Source organism: Marmota monax, unplaced genomic scaffold (genome assembly GCF_021218885.2).
Source record: "Marmota monax isolate L192 unplaced genomic scaffold, Marmota_monax_Labrador192_F-V1.1 WCK01_AAM20220418_F8-fsc00008, whole genome shotgun sequence".
Lineage (NCBI taxonomy): Eukaryota > Metazoa > Chordata > Mammalia > Rodentia > Sciuridae > Marmota > Marmota monax.
The window spans coordinates 25,213,262-25,240,863 of NW_026694432.1; the positions used below are offsets into that span (position 1 = coordinate 25,213,262).

General features: G+C 51.8%; 1 protein-coding gene across 2 annotated transcripts; it reads right to left on the bottom strand.

The window, feature by feature from the left end:
- Positions 1–695: 695 nt before the first annotated feature.
- Positions 696–27,048, bottom strand: Cda (cytidine deaminase). 2 transcript variants are annotated; one of them, XM_046469157.2, is made up of 4 exons: positions 26,804–27,048; positions 14,929–15,040; positions 10,347–10,404; positions 696–2,854 (listed from the first exon to the last, which is right to left on the bottom strand). In XM_046469157.2, the coding sequence occupies exons 1-4, from the start codon at positions 26,955–26,957 to the stop codon at positions 2,744–2,746; spliced, it is 435 nt and encodes a 144-aa protein (XP_046325113.1). In that variant the 5' UTR covers positions 26,958–27,048; the 3' UTR covers positions 696–2,743. The 2 variants fall into 2 exon arrangements, with proteins under 2 accessions (XP_046325113.1, XP_046325112.1); XM_046469156.2 differs by lacking the exon at positions 696–2,854 and adding an exon at positions 6,643–7,559 and having other exon boundaries at positions 26,804–27,043.
- Positions 27,049–27,602: the final 554 nt, after the last annotated feature.

Consider the following 27,602-nt stretch of genomic DNA (forward strand, 5'->3'; position numbering starts at 1 on the left):
AGGTTCTCTGAGATATTTAGTATTTTAACTACAAGGATTTTCTCTGATCTTCTGGAACATCAGCTTTTGCTACATGGTCCAGGATGACTGCTCAGATTGTAAGCCATGTTTGCTAAAGGACATTGTGTGGGTTGTCGGGAGTTAAGGGGTGCATTTTTTTTATAAGCCTTTGGATTTGTTCCCCTAAGCTGTGAACAAACTTAAAGAACCTGTGATGCGTAACCACCTGCTGGAAATGAAATCTCCAGACTGATGTTAATTAACCTTCCATTGTACACTGGACCCATTCACATCTCCTCCTGTAGAAAGATCTAAGTTGCTTCTGACAGCTCTGGGCCAAGTGCGGCTTGAAGCTTGATTCTCTGGCAGACATCCACAATGAAAGGTAAGCAGGTGGGTTTTTGCACGAAGAGGCCTCTGGCAGGGATTTCAGAGTCAGAGGTTCTTATTCCTCTCGGGTATAGACACAGGCGCCCAGGGCAGGCCTGTCCTGGGGACAATGGGTCCTGATTCATTCATCCCCATCTGTTCTCCTGGGAAAGAAATCTTTCCTTAGTGGCACCAGGTATGGCAGGGGGCAGGAATCTTTCCCAGATTCCCCCATAACCTCTCCCGTCTCTGCCGTGTTACCCCAAGGACATGGGATGTGGTTTTCTGCTGATATTGCAGATTTAAAATTCTATAAGAGAGACTCATTGATTCACATAGCATTTATTACCCATCACACATATACCAGGCAGGCTTTGATTTGCTCAGATGCAAGAATGAGAGGAGGGTGGGGGGTCCTGGGGAGGCCACAGGATCCTTTCTGGTCTGTACTTTTCTGGTCTGTACCTTTCCCTCCAGGTGGGCAAGCCTGCGTTTTACCTGAGTTTTAGTAAATTATATAATATTCCTAAGAAGCATCACTTAACCCTCCAAAGGATGGGGAGGTAGGGTGGTGTGTGGAACTGATGCTGATGTAAAAATGGAAAAGGCAAGACACACACAAAGAGAGAGAGAGAGAGAGAGAGAGAGAGAGAGAGAGAGAGAGAGAGAGAACTGTGGAGAGCTGTTTGACCTTCCCTCTCTAGACCGCATCTCTTGGAACTGTTTCAGTGCTTTCTGTCCTCTCCTGGCAGGAGACAAGACACATTTTCCCAGAACAGCAACATCTTTTATCCACAGAGCGTTTCAGAAATGCTCTTTCTAAATTGCCAGCCCAGGTGGAAGGGGATTTTGCTAAAACTGTTGACAGAGCGAAGCTGCAACCAGATCACAATCTCACAATCCTGCTACTACTCAAAACTCCTGGGCTGGAGGTTTTGGGGGTTTTGATCAGACCTTGGTAGTCAGTGAGATTTCCACATTGCCTGCGCCAAGATGGATGAGAGCACGGTGGCACTGGAGCCACCGTGACGTTGCCTTGTGGGGAAGTTCAGGCGATCGATCAGTGGTGTGTGCAGTCGATATTTCTGCTGCCCTACACTGCTTGTCTAAAGGACAAATACAGCTGTGTCACCTGATGCAGAAAGTCCTTCCTAGGCCCTCACCCATAACCTTCAGAATGGAGCCCGAGACAGCTCCTTAGCGTGGTAAGGAAGGTGCCTCACTTTTTGGTCTCAGGGTCTTTCTTGCTGATCCCCCTGCCCTGCCCTTTATGATGCATCAGTGCTGAATTATTTGGGGTCACCTCCTTCAAAAAGGCTTCTTTGACCTTCTCCAGACTGGACTAGATGCTCATTCTCTGTCTTCCCCTCTAAAATACGAGCTCTGTAAGGACAGAGGTGGTGATGTTTACACCTTAGCGTCTCCAGCACCCCCGCCCAGGGCCTGCCAAGTCCCCAGCCTTTGTTTAAGAGCCATGGGGGAATACAAGTCCTCAGTGGGCACACTCATGTCTAAGGCCAAGGTGAGAAGAAGAGGTTGTGACATGCTTTCGAACTTCTGGTCACATCAGTCACTCCTTCTGGGGAGGAGAAAAGGAAGGTGTGCAGAGAGGCCTGAAGATAATGTCAGAGCTGCCCCCTCTCGCCCCTCCGCTGCAGAACCATTGGGGGCAGCCACCCTTTAGGATTTGTGCCACATTGTTGCTATTACATTTCTTTCCTTTTTATTCTCAGCTCAATGGTAGACTGCCCGCCTGGGCTCCTGGAATCCATCCCCAGAACTGCGCAAACCAACCAACCAACCAAAAACAACCCCCAAGCCTCCATTGGCAGTGCATGGACACAGGCTCCTGATAAAAAGAAGTCAGTTGCTGTCCCCACCTTCCCTAAGCCTAGTCCTCAGCCCAAGGACAATATTTCCTTTTTACCTATTTTTTTTTCTGATAATTTTCTTTACATCTCTTTTATTTCTTGATTTAGCAGATGGATCTATTTAAAGCACAAAACTGACCCTCCACCTCTACCTGAAGCTGAGGGTGCCCTTTGGAATAGAGCTCAAATTCCTTCCCGGGGCTCACCACGCCTGCTGCTTCTGACCCTCTGCTACCTACCTTTCTTTTTTTCTTTCTTTTCTTTTTCTTTTTTTTTGTGGTGCTGGGGATTGAAGCCAGGGCCTGGTCATGCGAGGCAAGCGCTCCACCAACTGAGCCACATCCCCAGCTCCTCCTGTCTGTACTTTCTGTACTTTTCGTTTTTTCTTTCTTTCTCTTGGTCATGTGCATTTTCACTTTCCACATCTGAAGAATGCCACGTCCTCGTATTTGTGCCCTTGTGCAGTCCCTTCTAGGATGTGGCTGGGTCTCAGTGGCTTGCTTCTAAGGATAGAATATGTGAAGATTGACAGGATGTTGCTTTGTCGGGTGGGAGGTTACAGAAAGGCTCTGGTTTCTGTCTTGCTTCCTTTCTTGCTCTCCTACTGGCTTGTTCTAGGGAGAAGAAAGGACCAAGTCATCTCAGCAACAGCTCATAAGGAACCGAACCAGCTGACAACATGTGAGCTGCCCTTAAAGTGGATTCACCCCCAGTCGAGTCTTCAGAGGAGACACAGCCTGGCCTGCCACCTTAATTGCTGCCTTGTAAGGGACCTTGAGCCACAGGACCTGGCTAGCCCCCAATCCTGGCCAGCAGAAGCCGAGAGCATACATGATCCTGGTCCTAAGCTACTAAATTTGGGGTTAATTCATTACACAGAAATAGATAACTAATGCAACCATTATGCTGTCCATTTTTCTGTTCAGTCATAGAGTTTTTAATTCCCACCTTAATTCCTCCTTCACCAAAGTATGTGTGTGTGTATTATTATATTCAATAACATTTTTAATAAATATATTTATTTATTTATTTAAAAAACATGTAACAAACTGAGGATTCCTTTGGTTTGGTTTCTGTGCCCATAAAATCAAATACAAGTGTGGGACTTGACTAGGAACCTAGGGTCTTGCAAATTCTAATCTGGTGTTTTACCACTGAGTGACACCCCCAGCCCTCCCTCCCTCCCTCCTGCCTCCCTACTTTCCTTCCGTCCTGAGGTTCTGGGGCTTGAACCCAGGGCCTTGCACATGCTAGGAAGTGCTCTTCCACTGAGCTGCATCCCCAGCCGCGCTATTTTTTGTAAATATATTTGTAATTGTAGTTGGACACAATACCTTTCTTTTATTTATTTATTTTTATGTGGTGCTGAGGAACAAACCCAGGGTCTCACATGTGCTAGGCGAGCGCCCTACTGCTGAGCCACAACCCCAGCCCCTCCCAGCCCCCCTATTTATTCTTGAACATTTTCTGGTTTCATTTCAAACACAGTCACTGAAGTATCCCCAGTGTCTGTCATTATAGCTGTGTAAAAGGAAACCCCAAAGATTCGCACAGTTTACATAAGCAGTCTGCAGCAGCTGGCGAGAGCCGTGGGACCCTACATGCTTCTATTTATTTCCATGGAAATCTGGATGTGCTTTAGGCTCCGAAGACACCCAGACCGTGCTGAACACGGAGCGTGTACTGCTCTGCCTACCCAGATCCTCAGCTGCAGAATGAAATGTTTCTATTTTAAATAAACATCCCAGCCCCTGTAGAGTCAAATAAGCGCTGTTCTTCCAAGTGGACACCATTCAAATAATTTCTGGACTCTTTCTGTGGCGAAGAGTACCAGAACACTGGGCCCCATCCTGTAGCCGGACCTTATGTTTTTTCACCCCTCTCCTAACCCCAGTCCTTACCTGAATGGTAAAAAAAAAAATCTTACTTTCCCACTGAGCCTGAGAGGTCCCTGAGGGCAGGGATTTTGTCTTATTCACTGATGTGTCCCCAGGATGGTCCCAGTCTTAGCCCACACTAATAAATATTAAAGGAATCAACAAATCGGTTGTAAAAGACTGTTGACTCTTTACAAAAATTAAATCCATCCTCATAGGACCAAAATTTGTCACCCTTAATAAAGTTGAAGAGGTGACATTTATGGAGACCTTACTAAAGGCTGAACAGTGGACTTTGGGGGCAGGTACTGGGGATTGAAGTCAGGGTCCCTCAACCACTGAGCCACATCCCCAGCCCTATTTTATATTTTATTTAGAGTCAGGGTCTCACTGAGTTGCTTAGCACCTGGCTGTTGCTGAGGCTGGCTTTGAACTCTTGATCCTCCTGCCTCAGCTTCCTGAGCTGTTGGGATTACAGGCATGGGCCACTGCCCTAGGCAAACAGTGGACTTTTAATATCACATTGTTTCATTCTGTCCCTACAACAATCCTATGGGGTGGATACTGTCATTCCCATTTAACAGATGAGGAAACTGAGTTTCAGAATCATGAAATACCTTGCGCTAAGCCACATGGTTTACAGCCTGTTCAACTCCAAAGTGTAAACCTTTAAACATTTTACTATATCATTTTTCTTTATTTTATTTTTGTTAATTTATTAATGTTTTGGAAATATAAAAAACCCAAAATATATACAAGAAAAAAAATCAATCGTTTATATTCTTAATAAGCAGAACTTTAATTAATGTAAATCTTGGCATATTTTTTCTAGCTTCTTCTTTTTAAAATTTCTCTACCTATTTTGTTGGAAACGTTTGGAAGACTGTGCCAAAGGTCCGGAAGCCATTTTAATGAAAAGCAGAGTAGAGTTTTGCATCCTGCAGCAACAAATGTTGGGACAACTACTGTCTAACACGGTGGCAGCAGATGAGTCCGGGTGCGTGAGGTCTGCCATGGTCTCCCCAGGCAGCAGCACCTGGCTGGAAAAGACTTCCGGTGAAGGCAGACTTACTCGTCCACTTCCTGTCCTTCAGGGTAGCAGTCAGCTTTCTGTTGCTGTGACAAAACACCTGAGGTAGTCAACTTTTTGAAAAGGAGGAACGGTTTATTTTGACTCACAAGATTCAGAGGTTTCAGACAGGGTCACTTGGCCCTATTGCCTTGGCAGGAGTTCATGGCAGAGCGGGTCTGTTGACTTCATGGCCACCAGGAAGCAAAGAGACAGACAGGAAGCAGGGAGGGGCTGGGGTACCTATAGTCCCTCCAAGGCCATGACCCCAGTGGCCTCACTCCCTCTAGGTCCCACATCTCACAGGCTCAACCACTCCCAGCAGCACCTTGGGACCCATCCTTCAACACATGGGTCACTGGGTGACGTCCCAAATCCAAATTATAGCATCCAATTATTACTTCCCTTTCTTGACCAAAGGAACCTGAGTTCTATTTTTATCCCACCCACTGAGCTGGCCCCAAGGTCAGTTCTTCCTGGAAGGACACCTGGAGCTGTCACCACCCCCCTCCAGAGGACCAGCCTTGATTCCTTCCCTATTCAGTCCTGACCTTCGTGTGTGTGTGTGTGTGTATGTGTGTGTGTGTGTGAGAGAGAGAGAGAGAGAGAGAGAGAGAGAGAGAGAGACCCAAGGCACCACTGAAGTGGACAGTCCCTCCATGGTGCTCCTTACCTCCAGGACACATCATGGCCCCCACAGTGCCACCCACACTCGGTACTGCCCGGACCGCAGTGTGTATTTGTGGGTTCTGTTTACACTTCTCTTTTCCTGTCAGACTGTTGCTCAAGGGCAGAGACTGTGTTTTAGACATTTTCCTCTTTGCATTATTTAGCATATTCGATGTATAAAACCCTCATAAATAAACACACCAGCTGTGGGGGAAAATGCTCGGAATCGGGCAGACTTGGTTCAGATTCCAGCTCTGCCACTGACTAGCTCTGTGACTCTGGGCGTGTGGCTCAAGTCCTCTGAATTTTGCCTTGTTTATTGATAAAGTGAAGGTGATAATCTTGCCCTTTGGTTTGATAAATGAGGGTGTAATGGGTCCATTGTGGTACACACCTCGGTGCATGGCGAAGTCCACAGAGTTTCTAGAACATAGGGGAGGTCAAGGGCCCTGGATTCTGTGCCGAGCTTTGCCATGGTCCTAGAATAAGAGCTCGATTCTCTGAATCCCAGCACCCTCATCTGTGAGAAGGGGAGATAGCCACCTCCCACAGTTGTTGAGCATTTTCTATGAAAAATAACACACACGAAAGTCTACGCCTCCCAGGAGGCCCCGAGAGGAAGCTTTGGGAGCTTGTCTAGGCTCCCTTCACGCCCTTTGGAATCTCAGCTGCAGGCAGCAGGTGGACAGCGTCCAGGGCTCAGGTCTATGCTGAGCCAAAACCAGACTCTAGAGATGGTGTCCTCGTTGGCTTTCCGTGACTATAACAAACACCCGAGATGATCATCTCATAAAGACAAAAGGTTTATTTTGGCTCCCAGTTTTGGATGCTTCAGTACATGACTGGTTTGTCCCCTGACTTTGGGCCTATGGAAAAGCAGCACATCATGGCAGGAGGGGGTGCCAGGAGCAAAAGCCTCATGACAGGAAAGCAAAAGAGAAAGAGACTGGGGTCCCACAGTGCCCTACAGGGTCATGCCGCCCCTGACCTGAAGCTCTCCCACCTTAAAGGTTTCACCCTCCCTCAGCAGTGCCACAGGCTGGGGACCAAGCCTTTTAGATGTGGGCTTTTGGGGGCAGTCGAGGTACAAATGGCGGCAGATGGAAGAGTGGCACAATTTTAAAGTATCTGCTTTCTCCCAAGTAGACTGTCCAGGTCCTTCTAAAAGGGACAGATGGCCCTGCGCCTGTGAAGAGCTGCAGCAATGATAGAAAGCAAACACATCTGTGCAAATCGGGCTGTGGGTGACAAGCAGAGCCGCTGGAACAGGCCAGGACCTCAGGTTGGGGCAGTGTCCAGAGGTGGAGCTTTAAAGAGGGCCATGGGAGGGAAAGCCAGGGACAGGGCGCTCTGAACCCCAGGGTGGACAGGGCGCAGGAGGGCTCCTGCCTGGCGAGAGAAGCCCTATCCCCTCATGGTGCTTGGTGGACTTGGAAAAGCACTCCTCCCTGGCCCCGGTATGGCGGGACCCCGTTTGGCAGGTGTCCTTAGGCCAGCAAGGACATCTTCAGGAAGTTTTCTGGGTGACTGTCCCCTTAAGCAGCTGTGGGAACCAGGCCCTCCTGGACAGGGGGTGTTCTTCGGCCTTCATTGGATCTTCTGCAGGTCGTCGGGCCCAAAGGAAGCGGGCAGCAGCTCCTGGACGGACTTGACCACATACGTGCCGTCGGGCTTGGTCATGTACACGGCCCAGTCGGTGCCAAACTGGAAAAGAGACAAGGCCAGGCTGAGGGGGGCAGGTGCTGAGGGCTTAGGGGGACCTGAGTTTCCGTCTGGCTCTCACTCCCTGCCCCACATCCCTCTGGGTGCCTTAGTGTCCCCATCTGTAAAATGGTGATGGCAGAAATTGTGCTCGACACATAGACCTTGAGAGTTCCAACGGCCTGGGGCGCATTGTTGGTGGGCAATGTGTCCTTTGAGGGCTCACCCAGGGCTTTGTAAAAATGACATCTAACCGCAGAGGCCGACTTCCTTCTGCTATGATGAACGACAGCTAAGGCCGGCTTCCCTCACTGTCTGTCCTTTACCCGTCGGGACAGGTCACATGCCTGCTTCATGATGCCCTCAGTAGTGCGCTTGCCTTAGTATCTACTCTTGGAGGTAGGTGCTATTAGGCCCATTTTATAGATGAGGAAACCGAGGCTTACAGGGAACAGTGAGCTGACTCCCCCTCTTTCTTGTGCACTGTGAGGAACAACATTTGCTTGCTGTACAACCTCAGGCAGAGGATAAGTCTTTAGGGCTCAGCGCCTTGATCCATGAGACAGTTTTAGAGATGGGAGAATGTGGTAGGCAGGTCGGTCGGTGGGCGTTAAGTTGATGGTGGTGTCATGGAGATGGTGTGCATCAGCAGACCCAGGCTCTCCCTGGCCAGGTGTGGCGAGATTTAGAGACAATTCCGGGAAAGACACATAGTATGTGCTCAGTTAAACGCACCCCTTCTGCTAGGTCATGCTGGCTGCCAGCGACTGCTCAGGTTCGCAGCCTCCACTTCTGTCTGAACCACCAAGTTATCACCAGACACCATCAATCTTCTGGCTTTTTCAGAATTAATGTTTTAAGAGAGAAAAATTTTCTGCCTGGCAGGCTTTGCCTGAGGGCATGGACAAAAGCTGAATGCAGGCGGACCTGGGTGCCCTGGTCCCCAGCCCCAGGCCTCTCCTCTCCCTCCTTCCTGTGGCATTCCCTGCCTCCAGGGCCAGCAGCGAATCTGGAGAAAACAGTCCTGAGCAACTGGGCCCAGGGGAGGCTTTGGGAGCCAGAGACTGGCGTCCCATGGTGGCTTCCCTACGTGACCTTAGACACTGCCACCGAGCTGGGCAGTGTGTCTGTCCCTCTAGAGTGAGACAAGTGCCAGAGAGTGACCTCGGTGCCTCCAGGGCAGCATTTTTCATCTGGATTTGGGGAATGCATTGTGCAAACTCTGCCGGGCTTGGGCTCGCAGTCCTGGAGGAGAAGAGGCTAGAGACTGTGCAGCCTCCAGATGCCCCGAAGCCCGAGGCACAGACGCCACAGACCCGGTCCCCTCGCCCCAACGCCCCGGGAAGAGGAACCCCCGGGAACGAGCAGCGTCCCCAGGGCAGAGTCCCTGCTCGGTCTGGTCCTTCGTGGTTCTGCCCAGCGTCCAGAGCAGCAAGCCAGAGAGCGGGAACTCGAGGCCCTGGGGACCCCTGGAGCTGGCCACGGACAAGGGCCACCGATGCCGGCTCATCGTGGGCGGGCGCTCGGCTTCTCTGACCCTTTTCAAAGAGCTTCTCTGGAAATGGGGCTGATGGCATCCGCTTCTCTCCTGGGCTCGGGGTGAGGGCCAAACAAGCTGCAGTGTTCAGAGCGGTTGGTGACATTGCGCCAGAGCTCAAGGGCCGAGTGTGGGGCTCTGAGCTGGTGGCTTTCACCTTTTGGGATTCCAAAGGACACATTCTCTTTGAGAATCCACAAGGCTCACTGCCACTCCCCAGTGTTCATATAAACCTCAAAAACTCCCACCTGGCCCAGATGAAGAGCCCGCGGTCTAAGCCACCCCTGTGGTTTTAGAGTTGGCGGAATCACTGCCTTCCGACGACGACGGTGGCTTTTGTAACACACACATCACAACCCAGACACTCCTTTTTGCAAACGTCCCTTCATTCTCTTCTTTTTTTCAGCGTTTAAAAAAAATGTGGCAACGTGGACACAACATGAAATCTGGCTTTTGAACCATTGTTAAGTGTACAATTCAGTTCCTGCTGCTTCTGGAATAAAATTGCCCTCCGTCTGGTGCGACCGGGCCCCATCTGGCCCCTGCCCAGGCCTCTGACCCCGCATCCCATCGTCCCCTCACTCCGCTGCCCAGGTCCTGTGCTTCTTGCTCTGTATCAAACTCACCAAGGGGTGACCTTGTTGGTCTCTGGAAAACTCCCTGAACCTTCCCCTCATTTCTCGTGATTTGGATTTCTGCTCAAATGCCTTCCCCTACAGAGGCCCTCCTGGCCATCTGGAGCAGGGTGGACACCCCCTCTGTCCAAGGCCAGTAAGTATCACGTGGCCTCTGTGTAACGGCTCGGCTCAGCTCTCCAAGGGACGGTGGCCCAAGATGATACATCAATGATGGGCACAGAGGGTTCCAATAAGACTTTATTGATAAAGACCAGTGGAGGCCAGCTGTGGTCCACAGGTGGGCGTCTGCAGCCCCTGCTCTGGAGTGTCCCTGCCCTCTCCCTCTCAGAACCTTTCTTAGTTGCCTCCTTGTTTACTGTCCACCTGGGCCCCGGGCCGTGAGCTCTCAGGAGGCAGGGCCTGACTTGCCTTGTCCCCAGCACTGGCTCAGGGCCTGGCACCCCTGACACCCACTCGGGAAGTATTTGCGGGAAGAAGGGGCCGTTGCAGTGACTCTGTGGGTTGGGGAAGCCCTCGGAGTCGGCCAACCGCACCGGGCCACTTGGCGGGGCTCCTGTGGCCTGGAGGCCAGAGCCAGGGCCTTCTGCCGGGGACCGGCCGGGAGGGGGCTCTTACCTCTCTCATGACCTGCCGGCAGGCCCCGCATGGCGAGATGAAATCATCTTGCAGGTTACTGGGGAAATAGAGATTGGAAGGCAAATTAGTGTGTCCCGCGGCATAGGACAATGGCTAAGATTGAGGCGCTGAGTTCCTGCCCCATTCCAGGTAGGCGGGACCCCTGGGCAGCTCCTGATTCAGACATGTGATGTCCCAGAGGCTGGGGAGGCGACTTGGTGGCCTCCCACACTTCCAAGGGGCAAGGCCAGCGGCAGGAATGCGGTCGTCTTCAGAGCATTCAGTAAGTGTTTAGTGAACACAAAGTGCCGCCCACCCACTGGGGTTCCAGGGGTTGAGGAGAATTTGACTCTGGCCTTCAGGAGATGGCTCAGCCCAGCAGGTGACAGAAAGCTGGATATTACTTTAAACAAAATGTAGTTAGGACACAGAGTAAGAGGGAGACAAGCCCTGCCACCAGAGTGAAAGTGGATATTTCACAGAGGAGGCAGCATTTGACCCTGTCCTTGGAGGAACAGTAGAGGTCATACATTGCCATTTAGTGAGCAACTACTACCCCAGGCATTTGACATACATCATTTCATTTAATTTTCAGAGTAAACTGTGTGTCAGAATGGTCCATTTACAGGTGAGGAAACAGGGTCAGCGAGATGAAGTAACAGAGATGCTGTTCTGAAGCTGGGTTTTTTTCTATGTTGTGCAAAGGAAATAAAGAGTATGTGCAAAGGCCCTGATGCACGAAGAACAAGATGCATGAGACTCAAAGAGTAAAATAGGCTGGAATCTAAGAGGCCTGGAGAGGAGGGGCTTAGAGCCAGGGGCTGCCTGTGAGAATTCAAGCACCTACAGCCAGCCCTCCAGTTCTGAGCAGGACAAAGGTCACCTAAAGGTTTAACTGGGAAACTCGAAGCCCGCTGGAGCACCAGACCTTAAGCCAGCAGCCATCATCATCTCGCCCACTGCACCCTGGCTTTAAGATACACCTGCAAGAACAAGGGACTTCAACTTCTTAGGTTTTCAGCTCCTCCTTTTGCAACCTATGCGCGAACCTGGAGTCATTTTACCCATCCTCATTTCTTGGTCTATAAAACATGGAGAATGAAGTCATCTACCTCGTGTAGGACCGTGAGAAAACAAAATGAGGTGTGGCGAGGTGTGTATGAGAGTCTCCTAAACTTTAGTTTGTGCCCATATTGTCATCGCCTGTGCTAGTTCCTTGCATCTATCGTCACTGGCGCGGGCTCAGTACTTTATCACATTTCATGTGTGCTATGTATTATTTTATGACTCCTTTTATTCTGTGTTAACAATATTTGTTTAATGTGTGCCAAGAACATGCAGAGCGTCCTGCAAAGCCCCCTGTGTGTACTGCCTCGTTTCAGACCAACATTTAGTGAGCACCTGCTATGTGCCAGGCACTGTCATTGGTGCTGGGACAAAGCAGTGATTGAGACAGACTCACTGTGCTCAGGAATTTACAGTCTAGGCAGGAGAGCCAGACCACCCACCAGCCGACCAGGTACCAAGGGAGGTGGGATGGGTGCTATGAACAGAATAAAGGGGCTTAGGGGACAGAGGGTGCTATTTTATTTAATCTTCCTGATAACAACCTGCTCCATGGAAAGGTGGGGTCCTCTCTGAGCATTGTTTCAGAAGTCCATGGGAACATGAAAATGTGCAGACCTGGCCCAGGAGGCCCCTGAGCCAAGCTGACCCTAGTAATGATCAGGAGACAGCTGTTGCACCATGGGCCTCTCCCATAAGCCTTTAAGGCTGGACTGGGTTATATCTTGCTTTGTTCTACCCACATAAACCAAGAACCTGCTCTAAGCCGGGCAGTCAAGGAAAAGGATCAACAAAGACAATGGTTGGGGGGGAATGAATCTGAATGGCAATGAGGTAACAAAGGCAAACAGTGGGCAGGGCCCTGGGAGAGGAACTCCAGGTGAAATTCAGCCTCCCTCCCATGACCTGTAAGACCTTATATGATCTGGCCCCTGCTGAGCTTGCCACTTCCTGTCTTGTGGCATGCTCTGTCAACTACCCGATGAACAGTTCCTTGAACTTGGTGACCTGTTAGGGCATTCAAGGGGGGCAATCATGTATTCTATGGGAAAGTTAGATTGGCCAGTTCAACTATTGAAAGTCACAAGAAGGTGTGACCGCAACATAGTTCTAAGAATAACAATGGCCCTTGCTTACACTGTGCCTCTGGTCCGGGCACTGTGCCAAGGGTCTAGAGCATTTATTCCCCAACACCAGGCAAGGGTGAGGGCTGAGCAGGTACCCTTATGAACCTACATGTTAGAGATCATGACAGCTGAGGCCCCTTGCCCACGGCCACAGAGCCGGGACTGGAACCCAGAATCTGTTCACTCTACCTTTGGGGACCTTGCAGCCTGCTGAAGTAATAATGATGACTTCAAAACCGTAGTTTAAGATCGGGACATATTCTGCTCCAGACAGAAACCATCTCAGGAGACGCTGGGACAGCCTATGGATAGATGTTACTCTCCCCATTTCACGGATCAGGTCAGCTCAGAGACCATGGCGCCATGCCCGGGGTCCGTGGGGGAGCAGGAGGCCTCGATGACCCTGGAGCCCGTGGCTTACCCTTGGCTCCACATCCCTGCCCAGAGTCCCTGGAGGGCGGCTCCATCTGGACACTTCCTCCTGCCTCCCTCTTCTCCCTCGCCCCTCCCCCTCCCCTTCCTGCCTTGAGTTCTCTGTGGTTTGTGCTGAACTTGGTCACAGCTGAAGTCACGCTGGTCAGATTAGACAGCCTGGAAACCCATTGACCGTGGTGACTGCAGCTGGGACTCGGGCCAAGCTCATTCCTCTGCAAGCAAAGCCCACCCGGGCTCTGTGGGTGGACCTTTGAGCCTCTCCTGGGTGCAGTGTCTGTCCTTAGAGATCTCAGAGGGGCTCGGTCTGTTCAGCCTTGTCCAGTGCGAGAGAGAGAGAGAGAGAGAGAGAGAGAGAGAGAGAGAGAGAGAGAGAACTGGCATTTCCCATCCATCCCCTAAATCCATGCTCTCAATTGATCCAACAATGACCACATTCCTGGTTTGGGGACACAGGCACAGGGAGAATCACCAGAGTAGGACAGTTGGGCGTGGGAGAAACGCAGGTTATGTGTAAATAAGGACATTTGCTAATCGTTGCTAGCAATACCCAGTCGTGTTTAAAAGCAGATTATGACCAAGAGAAAAAGGCTTTTATCTGGAAAGTTCTAACGGCAAGGCTTCTGCCCCGTTATCTTTTTGTTGACTTTAGTTTCTCTTTCTCCAGGATATCATTATTTTTATGAATCAGCTTTGAAAGTTATTTCTTTGAGTTATTTCTCAAAGAAATCAGCTTTGAGTTATTTCTCTCTCTCTCTCTCTCTCTCTCTCTCTTTTTCATTAAGTGCAACTCACATTCTGATATTTGCTCATCTGCACAAAATGTTCCCGGCACAGCCTCATTTATTCTCCCAAAGCTGAAGGAAAGCCAGGACAGGGCTCCGTCATGGGGGAGGCTTCCGGGAGCAGGGTCCTTTCTCCCTCGGTGTACCCGTGGCCAGTCACCCAGAGAACAAACCTGGAGTGAGATGGCCCACCCCTAGGCCAGCCTGTGGGAGCTCAGGATCTGAGAAAAGCCACGTTCACCGGCCTTGCTCTGGGCAGCTGCATGAGGGCCAGGAAGATGCTCTGTCCCCCGGGAGGACCACCTTGCCCATGGGGTGTGACCCAGGCAGCCAAATCCCCCCAAGACCAAGGCTTGGTCAGCCATGGAGCCTCTTTCTGGGTGGGCTAACCTTTCTCATGTCATTAACTCGCTAGTGGCAATCTCCTGTAATATGCACAACTGGACCAAAAGCAGCTCACCCTGGGTCATTCAATCAATGTCAAATGAGTAAAGAGGTCATTCAGAGGGAGCCCTGCGGCCACCGTATTTGGGTCCAGAGCCAGCAAAAACTCGGCGTGCCTGCCTTGAGGGTAGGTCCCCAGAACAAGGACATTTGTGTCTGGGGCACAGAGAGAGCTGGCTGGGGTTCTTCCTCAGTCAGAACCTGGGCTGGGGCCGGGTTCGTCTGAACCATGCTCCGTCCCCCGGCCGCCACCTCAGCAGCTGGTCTCCCAGACCTGCTTCTGGCACCCGGAGATGGGCGTGGGCTTAGGGCCGGGTTAGCAGCCGCTGACCTCCTGGAACAGCCTGGCACAGTGGGATGGCCCTGGAGTGACACTCTGGGACTTGGGTTTTGTCCCAGCTCTGCCACTAACTCCTGGGAAAGTAGCTTGACTTCTCTGGGCCTCAGGTTTGGTTTTTCTGTAAAATGGAACTTAAGCCTGGGTCCCTCCAGGTTTGGTCTCTGGGCTGCCTTTCAGTTGTGCCCTGTGCCATTGGAAGGGAACCTGCCCTGGCATTAGGGTGGCTCTTGGGGCTCACAGGGGGCAGAGTCCACTTCTTATTTATCTCCTCACCCTCAGACTCAGCAGGTCCTGAATCCGTGCCTGGCACCGAGGTGCTCAGGAGTCCCACGTGGGGCCTTGGCTGAAGGGCTGAAGGAGGGTCACTGTCACTTGCCTCCCCCACTCACCTGGAGATAACAATGGCCTTGAATTCCTTGTGTCCCTCAGAGATGGCCTTTTGGATGGCAGTCCGCTCAGCACAGTTGCCCAGTGGGTAGACGGCATTTTCTACGTTGCACCCTGAGGAGAGAGGAGAGCCTGGTGATCTGTCCAGCACAGCCACTTCCTAATAACAATTCAGAGTAGGTCCAAGTCCAAGACCAAGATCCCAAGTCCCTTCTCCCGTGTTGCTTCTCCATTCCTATGACATACACCTCATAGTCAAAGCTGTCCCACTCCATCCGCTCCCACCTTCCAGCTTATGGAAAAGGAAAAGAAAGGAAATAGAGGTAAGGAATCTCATTAAAGAAAATATAACCCACAAGTTTCCTATTGTCACTTTGGGCCACAACCTATTGGCCAAAATTCAGTCATCACATGGCCACACTGTGCTACAAGGGAGTCAGTCAGTCATATGGGAATGGGGGTCTCTCCGATCACTTAGAGGAAGAATAGGAAATGGATACTGGGGAGTAATTAATGTCTCTGCCTCAGGAAGAAAGCAAGCTACACAGAGTGATGAGGAGCGTACACCACGTCCCAAAGGTCGGGAGACAGCCTGGCTCCCGGGGCCACTTCTTCATGGTCTCAACTCCCTGAAAATGGGCATTTCCCAGTCAGCCGACCTGGCACTGCCAACATTGTCTCCTGGGAGCATCCCTGGCTCATTATCCCCAGGAGGACCCCTGAGAGGGGCACTGGGAAAGACTCTCTCTCTCTCTGACGGTGTTGGGCCACCTTCACAACTCACCTCCCACGGGAGGCCCCAGGATTGCCCGCCATCTTGTGCCATCCTGGGCACCTCCTGCGAAGCTTGGGAGTTTTCTGTTAGTGGATTTCTTTGATTTGATGGTGGTTTTGCAACAGGACTCACATAGAAGCCTGGCTGAACCCGGGCAGCAGGTGACCAGCAATGGCAAGATGGCAGGCTGATGGCCCTTGTTAAGTCTGTGGCAGACTGCCATAACCTGAAGGGCATACTGTATTACCTACCATTAATATTCCTCTACCTGGCAATGAGAAGGAGCCCTGTGGCCAGGATCTAATTAAGAGTGTCATTTGTTACCTTCCCACTCAGACTATTGTTCAGGTGCCTCAACAGCCAGCCCTGACATGCGGCAGCAGGAGGCCAGTTCTTGGAAACAGAGTTGGCAGGGTCGATAACCGTGTCTAGAAGGGCCTTTTGGGTGTGGTGCTCCTGCATGGGAGGACTGGAAGCAAAGAGAGCAGGAGGCATCTGAGTTTTTGATAGAATTGAGTAGCCAAAGAAGGCTACGCTGCTGTAACAAAAAGGTCTCAAAATACAGTGACTCAAATGTCATAGAATTCTGTTTTTTCTGACATAACCATTCAGTGTAGGTAGTTGGTAGAGCAAATAGGCAAGTCAGGTCCACAAGAGCCTATGATTGTTCAACCCCTAAAGAAACTCCTGAACCCCCAAAACACCACACGTGTGCGCACAGAACTGGGGGCCCCCAAAGGGGGCCGGCCATTCTCTCTAACACACACATTAGAAGAATGGCCAAGGATCATAATGACCAAGGAAGAAGCTCCCAGAGGGCTGAGCCAGGGGTCCCAGAAGACAGTGAACAAGGGTCACCCCCAGGGCAGAAAGGGAAGGGGAGCGTGATCCAGGGCAGAAGGGCTGGTTTTCACTAATGTCCTGACTGGGGCCCCCTGTGGGTTTCCTGTTCTTCGCTTTGCTAATGTGACATCTTACGGCTGCTGCCCTGTCCTGCTCCACAATGTATATTGAGGGAATGGGGACAGATGATTATTTGGTCTATGAACTGCTATTCCAGGCCAGGGGACTAGTGACAGGCAGAGCCAGGCTGGGCTGGAGGAAGAGGGCTGTGGAGAGATCCGGCTCTGAGCTGGATGTGGAGGTGGTCAGCGAGCCCTGCTTCCTCTTTGGCACCTTACCTCATTCCCAGCAGATAGTTCGTGTGGAAGCTGACATCTTTTCTCACATGGCCTAAGGCTAAGCCCTGACCCAACCTGGCCAATCAGAGTTCTCTGGGTGGGACTTTGGTTCCTCTCTGACACCCAGTGTGGGCCGCCATGTCTCCATCCATCATGGGCGAGATCAATACCAGACATGAAACGCACAGAGGACTGAGAGGGAAGAGGTGAGGCCAGGTAGGGAGAGGAGAGTCTGGCCCGAGGCAGTTGCCCGTGAGGCCCAGCTATATTCCAGCTCCTCCCACCGTTCAGTTAGGTGCACTCAGGGACTGAGAGAGGCCGCCTTTGCTAAGGGCAGAGACTCTTCATTTAGGCCTGCCCGGCATCTCTGCCTTCATTTTGTATCTGTCTCCTATTAACTTAAAGTTTGGTCTGCACATAGGCATGTTAAACCGTTTAAGGAGTGTTTATCTAAAAAACAGTAACATGAGGGTCACTTGCCCTCAATTCATCTAGCCCATCTTGTCCTCCTGGAAGACTGAGGCGAGATTCGCAGCATCCTGTTTCAGGCCCCTGAAATGGGGCCTGGGAGTCCCCAGTCATGGCCCCCTTCTAGGATCACAAGAGTGGTAGACAAATGATCTGGGGGGCAAGTGGAAATGGGACCCTGGAGTGATAAGGACTTCTCCAGAGCCCCTTCACAGAACCAGGACTGAGAGAATGATCCACCAGAGCGCAGTTTGACCAAGATGGCTTAATTGTGCAGCCCACCCTACTCCTACCCCCACCCCAATTCCTCCTCCATTTAACTTGAGGTCCTGTCAGCACTGGGGCTCAGGGGCTGGGTTTCACTTTGTCTTTTGGCCACATCAGTTAAAGTTTCCTTTTCTGCTTGTTTTTTTTTTTTTTTGGGGGGGGGTGGCATGTGGTCATTCCTGGTTAGCTGGGGCTTCAGAAGTCAGGCCTTGGGCCTAGGTTGCTGGTCACACATACATTCTCTTTCTGTCTACAGTAATTCATGAGCATTTCTATCCTTTGCATCTACAGATAAATCAATCCGTAGAGTAGGCCTACTCTATGGATCCTGAAAGCAGCGGTTAGCAGGTATCGTGGCCCACGCTGGCTAAGCACTCAGTCATTCATATTAAAATGTGAGTTATGAGCCGGGTGCTGGCACACAGCTGTAATCCAACTCCAGAGGCTGAGGTAAGAGGATCTCAAGTTTGAGGGCAGCCTCAGCAATTTAGTGAGATCCTGTCTCAAAAGAAAAAATGAAAAGGGGTGAGGATTGGATCAGTAGTAAAGTGTCCTGGGGTTCAATCCCTAGCCCCTAAAGTGAGTTATATGGCTGAGATAACTGACCCCTTATCACTCAACCTCTGCTGGGCTGACGGAAGTTGAGTGAAGAAATGAACCAGTCCCTCTTGGTCCCCAGCATGGTCCTGATCCCCACCACTCCTGCCTGCCCAAACCTGACCACAGCTCCCACCTCTGCTGACCCTGGTGTATGAGTTAGGAGACGGGGCTTGGCGGCAGGATGGGAAAGGCACCCTCCTCACACTCTGTCTGAAGCGCCTCCTGGGAGGGAATCCTGGGTCACCTTGTGGTTAAAGGGAGGACTAGATGACCACAGGGGGAATTCAAGCCCCTTTAGAGAAAGTCCCCAATCTGGGGCCAGGGTAACAGCCCCAGGGACTGAAAGTTCACCTGTTGCTAGCCAATGTACCATTGGCGTTGCGGTTTGCTCCCCCTCTGTGCATTTTCCGATGGAAAATGAAACTTACCCATGCAGAGTAGAAAGGAAATTATGTTAGGTTCAGCTGTCAATCAAGGTGTCAATCAACTCCAAATGCCCCCCTAAAGGAACTAGCACAATGCAATAAAAGCAAGCTCCGTGGTGTAGTCAGGGCCTTGAGCTACCTCCTAGCTTGTTTCACTTCTGTTTTCCCGAAATGAACTTCTGGTTTCCCAGAATGAACTTCTGTCTTCAACAAACCTCTTCTCTGCCTGCCAATGCCTGGCTCAGTTCTTTTCTTGGGACACCAAGAACCCTGGGACCCCTGATAGCAACACCTGCTCTTGGATTCTGCCTCTCCCAGGTTCGTCCCTGCTGACCTTCCTCTCAGGCCAGCAACCCTCACCAGCCCTGACCTGTCCCTGACTCAGGCCTGACCCTTTTCCCAATAGACATGATTCACATAGATCTGGGGATTCCCTGATGAGTTGTGAAAGCAAATTGCCACATTTGGAGAAGACCCAGTCTCTTAGGACAAGGGCATGTGTCTGGTGGAAGTTCAGAAAGGTGACATTTAGAGCAGTCTTCCTTATCATGCGCAAAACATCTCCACAGTTAAGAGGAGAGCAGTCGTCCTGCTGGGAGCACCCTCCTGCCCCCCCCCCCGCCCCCATGACTCGGGTGCTTTGCAGGAACAACCCTGAGGTTCTATTGGGTCCTGGGACCCTTTGTTCTACTGGCTCTGAGAATTTGGGACAGGGGCTGAAATTCCTTAAGGATCAATTGTCCTCCTTTGCAAAATGATAATGATAGGTATTGAGCCTCCAATGGCATATCTGTGCTGAAGTTCCATGTCATCAAATTGAAATTAACTTGTTATCAGACCTTTCCAGATGTCAGGAGAAACAATAGATTTCCCTAATGGGTCAGTTTCCACAGACACGATAATGAAGTTCTTGCTCCTTGCACACACACAAACGGTAACCTGAGGTTAACCTGGCGTCTCCCTGTCCCTGCCTGCTGTACACCAGATGTTGAGCATCCCCTAAGGCCCATGTGTTGAAGGCTTGGTCCCCAGGGTGGCCTACTGGGAAGTGCTGTGGACCTCCAGCAGGAAGTCTCGTGGGAGGTCCTGAGGTCATTGGCATGTACTCTAAGGGGACTGTGGAAACCTGGTCTCTTTCTCTTTCTTGCTGCTTCCCGGCTCCTGAGGGGGGTGGTTTATATGGCTACATGCTCCCACCATGGTAGGTTGCCCTTGCCAGAGGCCCAAAGCATGGGACCATTTGATCTTGGAGCAGAATCTTCAGAACTGTGAACCAAAACAAACCTTTTCTCTTTGTAAGTTAATTTCCTCCCGTGACACAAAGCCGACCAACAAACCATTTTAGAAGAAAAGTAACTTTGAAGTGATCAATCTAATTTTTGTCTTTTTGTTTTGTCTTCATCCTTTCTCTGCCTATAAATCAAACCACCTTTGCTTTGCATGTCAGAATACTTATTCTATTTTATGAAATGAAGCGCTGCCTAATTCTGGAATTGGAAGTAAAATCCATTAAGATCTTTAAACTAAATTGTTGTGATTTTGTCTTTTGATACCCTACATGCACATAGCCCACCCTAGTCAAGTCTGCTCTGATTTCACCTCCGCAGAGAAGCCTCCTCTGGTCTCGCTGGCTGAAGCTGCATCTCTCACCTCCTCCAATCCTCTGTATTCATTTATCCCAATTTAATTTTCTTCTCAGCACTTAACACTTTCTAGAAGTAAATGTCCCTATTATCTGATTCCCCTATTAAAATGTGAACCTCCTGAGGGCAGAGACACATGGGGCTCTTGGTCACCATCACAGGCTGAATGTTTGTGTCCCCCTCAAATTCTCTGCCAAAGCCTTGACCTTCAGTGTGATGGTATGAGGAAGTGAGGCCTTGCTCGGGAGGTTCTTAGGTTTCGATGAGGCCACAAGGATGGAGCCCCCATAGGATTATAAGAAGAGAATCCCATTTTATAATAAGGTGTCCTGATAAGAAGAGAATTGGAGCTTTCTCCCTCTGTCCTGTGAGGACAGTAAGAAGGTGGCAAAGATTGGAAGGAGACCTTACGTAGGAGGGTTTCTATTGGTGTCTTGATCTCCAGAACCATTGGAAATCGATATCTGTTGTCTAAGCCACCCGGTCTATGGTGTTTTGTTACAGCAGCCTGAGTTGACTAAGACGGCTGCCTATCATTGAAGGGGTGCAATTTCCTGTCAGTGCTCCATCTCTGCCATGCAAAGTAAGAACTGTACTTAGGGCCTCTAGCAAGTTCCAGTGTAACTTGCCAGTCTTGTTCAGGACAAAAGAAAAGAAAAAGCTGGGGGTGTGGCGGAAGGCCACACACTATAATCCTGAGTTCATAAAGCAAGCTATTGGGAAGTGCTGGGGAGTGATACTGGCTAGATGACATTGTTCTATGGTGTGCGTGGACGAATATGTAGCAGTAAATCACATCACTATGTACAACTCTAATGCACCAACAAAAAAAGTAGAAAGGAAACAAAAAAGACAGCAGGCCACCGTCTCCAGGCGAGCCAGCTCTTTCCTGGCAGTCTTGCTCACTCTATAGCACACAGGAGAGCAGCCAGGACAATGCGATGATTATAGGACTGGACCAAATAACCCCTCGGGGTGAAACTGCTGTTATTCCTCATTGCCACCACTTCCTGCCTGCCACACACTGTGAGGGACCTGACCCCGCGCTGGCAGTTAACCCTTTCAGCAGTTGGGTAAGGCAGATGCTATTACAGCCCCTTCTTCTAGATGCTAAACGCTGAGGCTGGTGGCCGGAGGCCAAGGACAGCTCTCTCTCCCTAGCATTTCAGCCCAGCTGTGTTTCCCACTGCTCTGGTGACCCAGTGGGGCCTGGGGTGGGATGATGTCACAGCATCAACAAGGAAAGAGATTCTAATGGTGAGATTTGAACCCAGCCCCCCAGAGAAGAGAGCAGAGCCGGAGGGCTGGTGCCCACTCTTCTCTAAGAGATATTACCGGCGTTGGAGAAGCAATTCTCACACCCAGCAAGTGGGCATCCGAATCTTCTGGAGGGCTTCTTAAAACAGATTTTGAAGTCCCCCCCTTCCCCTGGAGTCTCTGATTCGAGGTCTGGACTGGAGTCTAGAATTCACATTTCTAATGAAGAGGTGCCAAGCTGAGGGTCTGGGGCCACATTTGAGAATCCCTGGACTAGAGGAATGTCATGCCCGTGAGCTTGAAGAAATCCTAGCTGTCTCCATCTTAACCTCTGCCCAATGCAAATGACCACTTCACATATGAACTGCATTCTAACTAAACTACTGAGTCAAGGGATTTTAGCAATGCTCATCTCTGCGACGAGCCACTTTTGAGTGGCAGTAGAGAGAAGTAAGTGATGTCTGGGGGGACAGAGGGCAACAGGGGTGTGGGGGGTGCTGAGAGGAGAGATACTCAGCTGAGAGCTGAGAAGCAGGTTCTCTAACACCTGACCCAAACCCAGAAGAGCGGAAGGCTAGGGTGCAGGGAGTGGAGCCAGTCAACCCTGTGTAGGCACCGAGGCAGAAGACGGGGAGCGCTGGGAAGGAAGTGGAGAGGGGGGCTGGTTTGTGGAAGAAGGACTGAAGCCAGATTGAAGGGTTGACCAAGGTCCGCTGAATTTCACAATGAAGCAGGACATCCTTAAGTGTCTTAAAGAGGTCTGCTCCTCCCACGATATATCACAGCTGGTCCAGTAAAGTGGTTTTCCCCCTAAATGGCAGACGGATAGGAAAGCGGGAGAGAGACCACTATCCCAGCTCAGTAAAGAGTTGAAGAATCGAAACCGCCATCCCTTGGTGGTAGCAAGCACAACCAAGAGATGCTGTGTTGGGACACTGGCCTGAGACCCTTTCTGGTGTGTGATAGGTCATTGCCAGGTGTGCATGGGGGGGAGGGACACCTGCGCACCACCCTAGGGTCAGCCCTGGTGCTCTAGGACCATCATCTCCGCCCACAAACACAGGCTGAGCCTCCAACCCAGACTCCATTCCCCTCCGTTTCCCAATCCTCCTCCGTCCTGACCCTCTTCCTTCCTAACTTCCCTTTCCTTCAGCAGCTCCTTCTTCACCAGCGAGTTCCTCCTCCCTTCCTCCCCAGCCATGGATGTCCCCAGCCATGGAATGTCCCATCCCCAGCCGGCAGTGCATGATGAAGAGGCAGTTATTGGAGGTATCATTTCCATCCTGGGTGGCCCATCTGTGACAGGCACAAGGCCTTGGCCAGGGCGACAGTGACAGAGGGGAAAAGATGATCATTACAAGGTCGCGACAGTGAGGCTGTCTCTGCAGCCAGACTTGATTTGGAACAGGATGGGACCCCAGCTGCCACCGCTGAGGAACTCCAGGGCGGCTGGGCTTTTTCTTCTTGAGCAAAGTCACAGAACTGGGCGGTGACTGCGGTAAGCTGTGAACGCACAGTGTCTAAAATCGGCTGTGCCTTTTCTACCCTCCAATCCCTCTAACCCACCTCAGGAGCCCAGGGCGGGTCTCCCAGGGTTACTCAAGAGCCTCTTCTCCAAGCCCCGCCTGCTGCTAGTGTCCACAGGAATTCTGTGAACTGCCCTCTCCTTCCAGCACATTCTCTCTGCCCCTTCTGCATATCCACCCAGTCCCAAGCGACCACCAAAAGTGCATGGCATTTGGAATCAGATCAAACTGAGTCTCAGTTGTCCCATTTATAGAACTGGTCATCTTTCGGTTTTGCTTGGCACAGTCCCCACCCCAGCCCCATTCTGTGATATCCGATGCTTCCTCTTCCCGAGGAGGAGGGATATGTGCATCAGCTGGCCCAATCACACTACCCCCATCAGGACAACCGATTGGCCCAGGGAGGTGCCCATAATTTGAAATGGACCAATCAGAGTCCTTCTCTGGAATTTTTCCATCAGGAGTTGGAGGGAAGGAGTTCTTTCCCCTCTGGGTTTGAGGCTGTAAGAATGAGAACCAGCTTCAGCCTGCGGTCGTGTTCCCTGCTACCTGGGGATGCCCGCCCTTGGGATAAAAGGAAGAAACTAGTGTCCACAGGATAAGGAAGGGCACGGTGACCTGAGTTCCCGCGTCAGCCTGTCCAGGGAGCAGCGCCACCTGGCCCATTGTGCCTGCGATGCTCTGTGATTTCTAGGGGCGAGCACCTTGACGGATGCGGTGGCCCTTACTCGCCCCCAACGTGGTGGCTGTGAGGTTCCAGGAGATCTTCTCCACCAAGCGCTTAGCGAGTGCTCCGGCCATCCTAGGCACTAATATCGCTGTTGGTCCCTGCCACCTTGTCCCCAGCACAGCCCAGCTGTGCCTTCAGCATCCCACGGTGAGTGATGCCTCATCCGTCCCTCCCCCCCCCCTGCGGATCCAGTACCACATTCCTGCCCTTCATTTCTAACACAGCCCGTCCCAGTCCCTTCCCAGTCCCGTCCATTTGTCCCACGCAGAGTCTCTCAGATCGTCCCTTCCTCTTCACCCGGCCTGCCACCGTCGCTGTAGGAGCCATTCCTTCATGTGTTCCACAAGCCTTAACTGGGAACCAGTTATGAGCCAGGTAACACGCACACACTCACTGGGCAGGTCAGTGACCAAAACAGCCACCAGCCCCTGACTCTGCTGTGCTCAGCCCTCCTCCAGAACCCAGCAGCCAAATTGTCCTCAACACCACTCTGATGTCACTCCTCTCCTTAGTGACAATCATTGGCTCCCTGTTTCCTTCCTCATCACATGGGGCACGCCAGCTGGGCGCAGCGCTGTGCTTGCTCAGCAATCCTGAAGGTGGACGATAAGACAGCTGCTCTGTCACTGTGCCAGCTGAGACTCAGAGGGTGAAGTCTATCCCCCAGGGTCACACAACAGCACCAGGATTCACACTCTGACCCCAGAACCTTGACCCCACACTCCTGAGCCTCTCCTGTGCTTCACTAGGGGCCCGCGCCAGCCCAGATCCATCCTATACTCCCCACGACCTTGACGGAAGCTCCTGCCTGTGTGAGGCAAGGGGACCTCCGGGACGGCAGGGCTATGTCATTTCTGCTCACTGAGGTCTGCCCAGCACTGGCACGTGACCTGGCATGGAGTTGGCTCAGCAAGTACCTGTTGATGCTCAGTGTGGGAATGACCAAGGCCCAGGCTTCACTCTGCCGACCTCCCAGGGGCCACTTGAGAATGACCTTCTTTTTTTGTAGGTGGAAAGAAGGAGAAAAAAGTGAAGTGGGGGGAGGGGAGAAAGAAAGAAAGAGAGAGCAGTACCAGAGTATTCCGACATAGAATCTGGCTTTGGAGGGCTGGCTCCATTGCCTGTCTGGTCACCTGTTTGTCCAAGCAGGACACAGTCCCAATGCTGGAAAACAAGTATGAAAGACAGCCAGAGTGGTCCCCAGCCTAGGAAATGCTGTGGCCTGACCTGATGGACCCCAGCCCCCACCACTGACCCCTGGACGCCTCTGCCTCCTCAATCTAACTCAGCCTCAAGGCCAACACCTCCATTCATCCATCCAGTCAGTCAACAATGAGGGCCAGCCCTGGACCAGGCCGGTGCTGTGTCGCTGTAGGAGACCAATGGCACAAAGATCCAAGTCACAGCTCCTGTCTTGTGGCAGCACAACGTTGGGGACAGGGTGACCATGTAAATGGACAGTGACAATGCCACACAGGAAGTGCCCTGCAAGGGGTTACTGTAGGTGCTGGCGTGCATAGAGGCTTTCTGTACCATCTGGAGGGATGTGGAGGCTTTTTTTTTTGGTACCAGGGATTGAATTCAGGGGCACTTGACCACTGAGCCCCATCCCCAGCCTTTTTTTTTTGTATTTTATTTAGGGACAGGGTCTCACTGAGTTGTTTAGCGCTTTGCTTTTTGCTGAGGCTGACTTAGAACTCATGATCCTCCTGCCTCAGCCTCCTGAGCTGCTGGGATTACAGGTGAGTACCAAGAGTGTGCGGATTCCTTGTTCACGATGCTGTAACGCTGCACTCCACAGAGTTGTTCCTGGTGCTGGTTAATGTTCAACACTCACAGAAATATCAGGCCATGCCTGAGCTTCAGTGTGACAGAGATTTTTTGTCCCTTATAGAGAAGAAGACTTTGGAGTCAGGGAAATCTGGGTTCCCATCTCAGCTCTGCAATATTGGGCATGTGCCCACTCGGAGCCTCAGTTTCCTTCTCTGCCTTGTGGGGTTGTAAGGACTAAATGAATAGTGCTCCTTGCCTTCCTGTCACAAGCCAACAGTCAGTGGAGGGTTCTGCTCAAAGACCTGAGACCCCGATGACTCATGAGACCTAACAGAACCTCAACATTCAAGAGACTCAAAGGGGCACCATGGCTTCCTATCACCTTCATACCATGTCCCCTGCTGTCCCGAAGCTTAGTGAAAACGAGTTTGAATTTGAGTACAGATAAGATTTGTTTATTTTAAATTATTTAGTTATTTGGTGTTGGAACTTACCAGGCAAGTGCTCTCCCACTGAGCTGCACCTCAGCCCCAGGTGAGTTTTTCCACAGCACCAGCAAGCTACAGGAAGGAGGCTAGGAGCCACTGTGCAGACCCTGGTGGCTTCCTGCCCCCTCCCAGGGCTTCCTGTCATTGCTGGACACCCTAACCTCACCTGGCTTCTCTCCTCCAAAACCCTCTGCCAGGCCTGCCTCACCACTGATGATGCCACCTCCTTGAGTTCAGGGAAGAGAGCAGGACTTTGGGGACCCCAACCCTGGGTTCCACCACCAGTGCCCCTTATGACCTGGGGAAAGTCCTGCCGCCTCTCTGGGCCTCAGGTTCTTCATCTAAAAATGGGCATAACACCTAGATGAGGGGGTGGGAGCTGAGGACTTGCTCCATCCCCAGGAGGCCTCAACAGGTGCCAGGCGCAGGGAGCCTCCTCAGGCATTCGCCCTTCCTTCCCAGCGCCCTGGACGGCAGATGGTCTTGATTTAGGGGCCTCCCTTCCTGCGACCCTCCTGCCCCACCCGAGTCCTCCAAGAGGTGACAGACGAGGGATCAGTTCTCCAGTCATGTTTACGCATCCTACCACAGTCGGGGACAGAAGGCAGGGAGGGACTGGGAGGCCCAGGGAGGGACTGGGAGGCCCAGCGCCGTCTCCCTCCACCTTCCTGGGCGCCCACCCTGCGTGTCCTCCCCTGGCCCCCGCCCAGGCTGCCGAGGAGGGGCCCCAGCGGCCGCCCTTACCCGAGAAGATCCTCCCGTCCCGGGTGAGCAGGGCGGCCCCCACCGGGAAGCGGCTGTAGGGACAGTAGGCGGACTTCTTGGCTTCCTGGGAGGACAGCAGCAGCCGCTGCAGGTGCTCAGGCTCCAAGGTGCAGGAAGGGCGCTCTTGGGCCATGTCGTCCGCCGTGGGCGCTGGCTGGGGCAGCGGAACCGAGAACTGCTCGCAGTCTGTGCCGGGACAGCCGGAGGGTGGCTCCTCCCCCGGGGTGTGTCCCTGCGCGCGGAGCCGGCGGCTCCAGGCTTGCCGGACGTGGGCTGTGGGGCAGGACCGCGCTGGGGAGAGGAGCCTCCCCCTTGTTTAGCTGAGAGGGTGTGGCGCCTGTCCCAGGGCGGAGGGGTGTGCTGTGCCCCTGTGCGCCTCGCTCTCGCTCATCGGGACCCCCTGTCTGCTCACACACTGATGGATGAGGGGCGAGGGCCTGGGACAGTAAGAGTGGGTCAGAGGGTGGGTGTCATTCTGTAGGAGGTGACTGTGGCACACTTCTCAGGTAGACTGTTGGTGGGTTAGTGTGAGAGGTTAGATGTCAGAGCTCCTCTGCTGAATGACTTTTTCTCTCTTTCACTGAGGGAAAGGATGAAACTGAAAGGGCAGGGCTGGGGCAACCACTGGGAGTCAGGAGTTACAAAAAGCAGCGGTAAGATTAAGGAAACTATTATCTCAGCTGGAGGGAAACTTGGAGATGATCTACTCAGGCATCCTCATTTTTTTTTTTCCTTAGCAAAAAGGACATTCGAATTAGTGGTAAAGGAAATGGGTTTG

Excerpts from the sequence above, each read along its gene's own strand:
- Cda (XM_046469156.2), bottom strand. The coding sequence starts at position 26,957 with ATGGCCCAAGAGCGCCCTTCCTGCACCTTGGAGCCTGAGCACCTGCAG. Across the intron at positions 15,041-26,803 it reads GGACGGGAGGATCTTCTCGG|GGTGCAACGTAGAAAATGCC; the intron begins GTAAGGGCGGCC and ends CTCTCTCCTCAG. Across the intron at positions 10,405-14,928 it reads AAGGCCATTGTTATCTCCAG|TAACCTGCAAGATGATTTCA; the intron begins GTGAGTGGGGGA and ends CTATTTCCCCAG.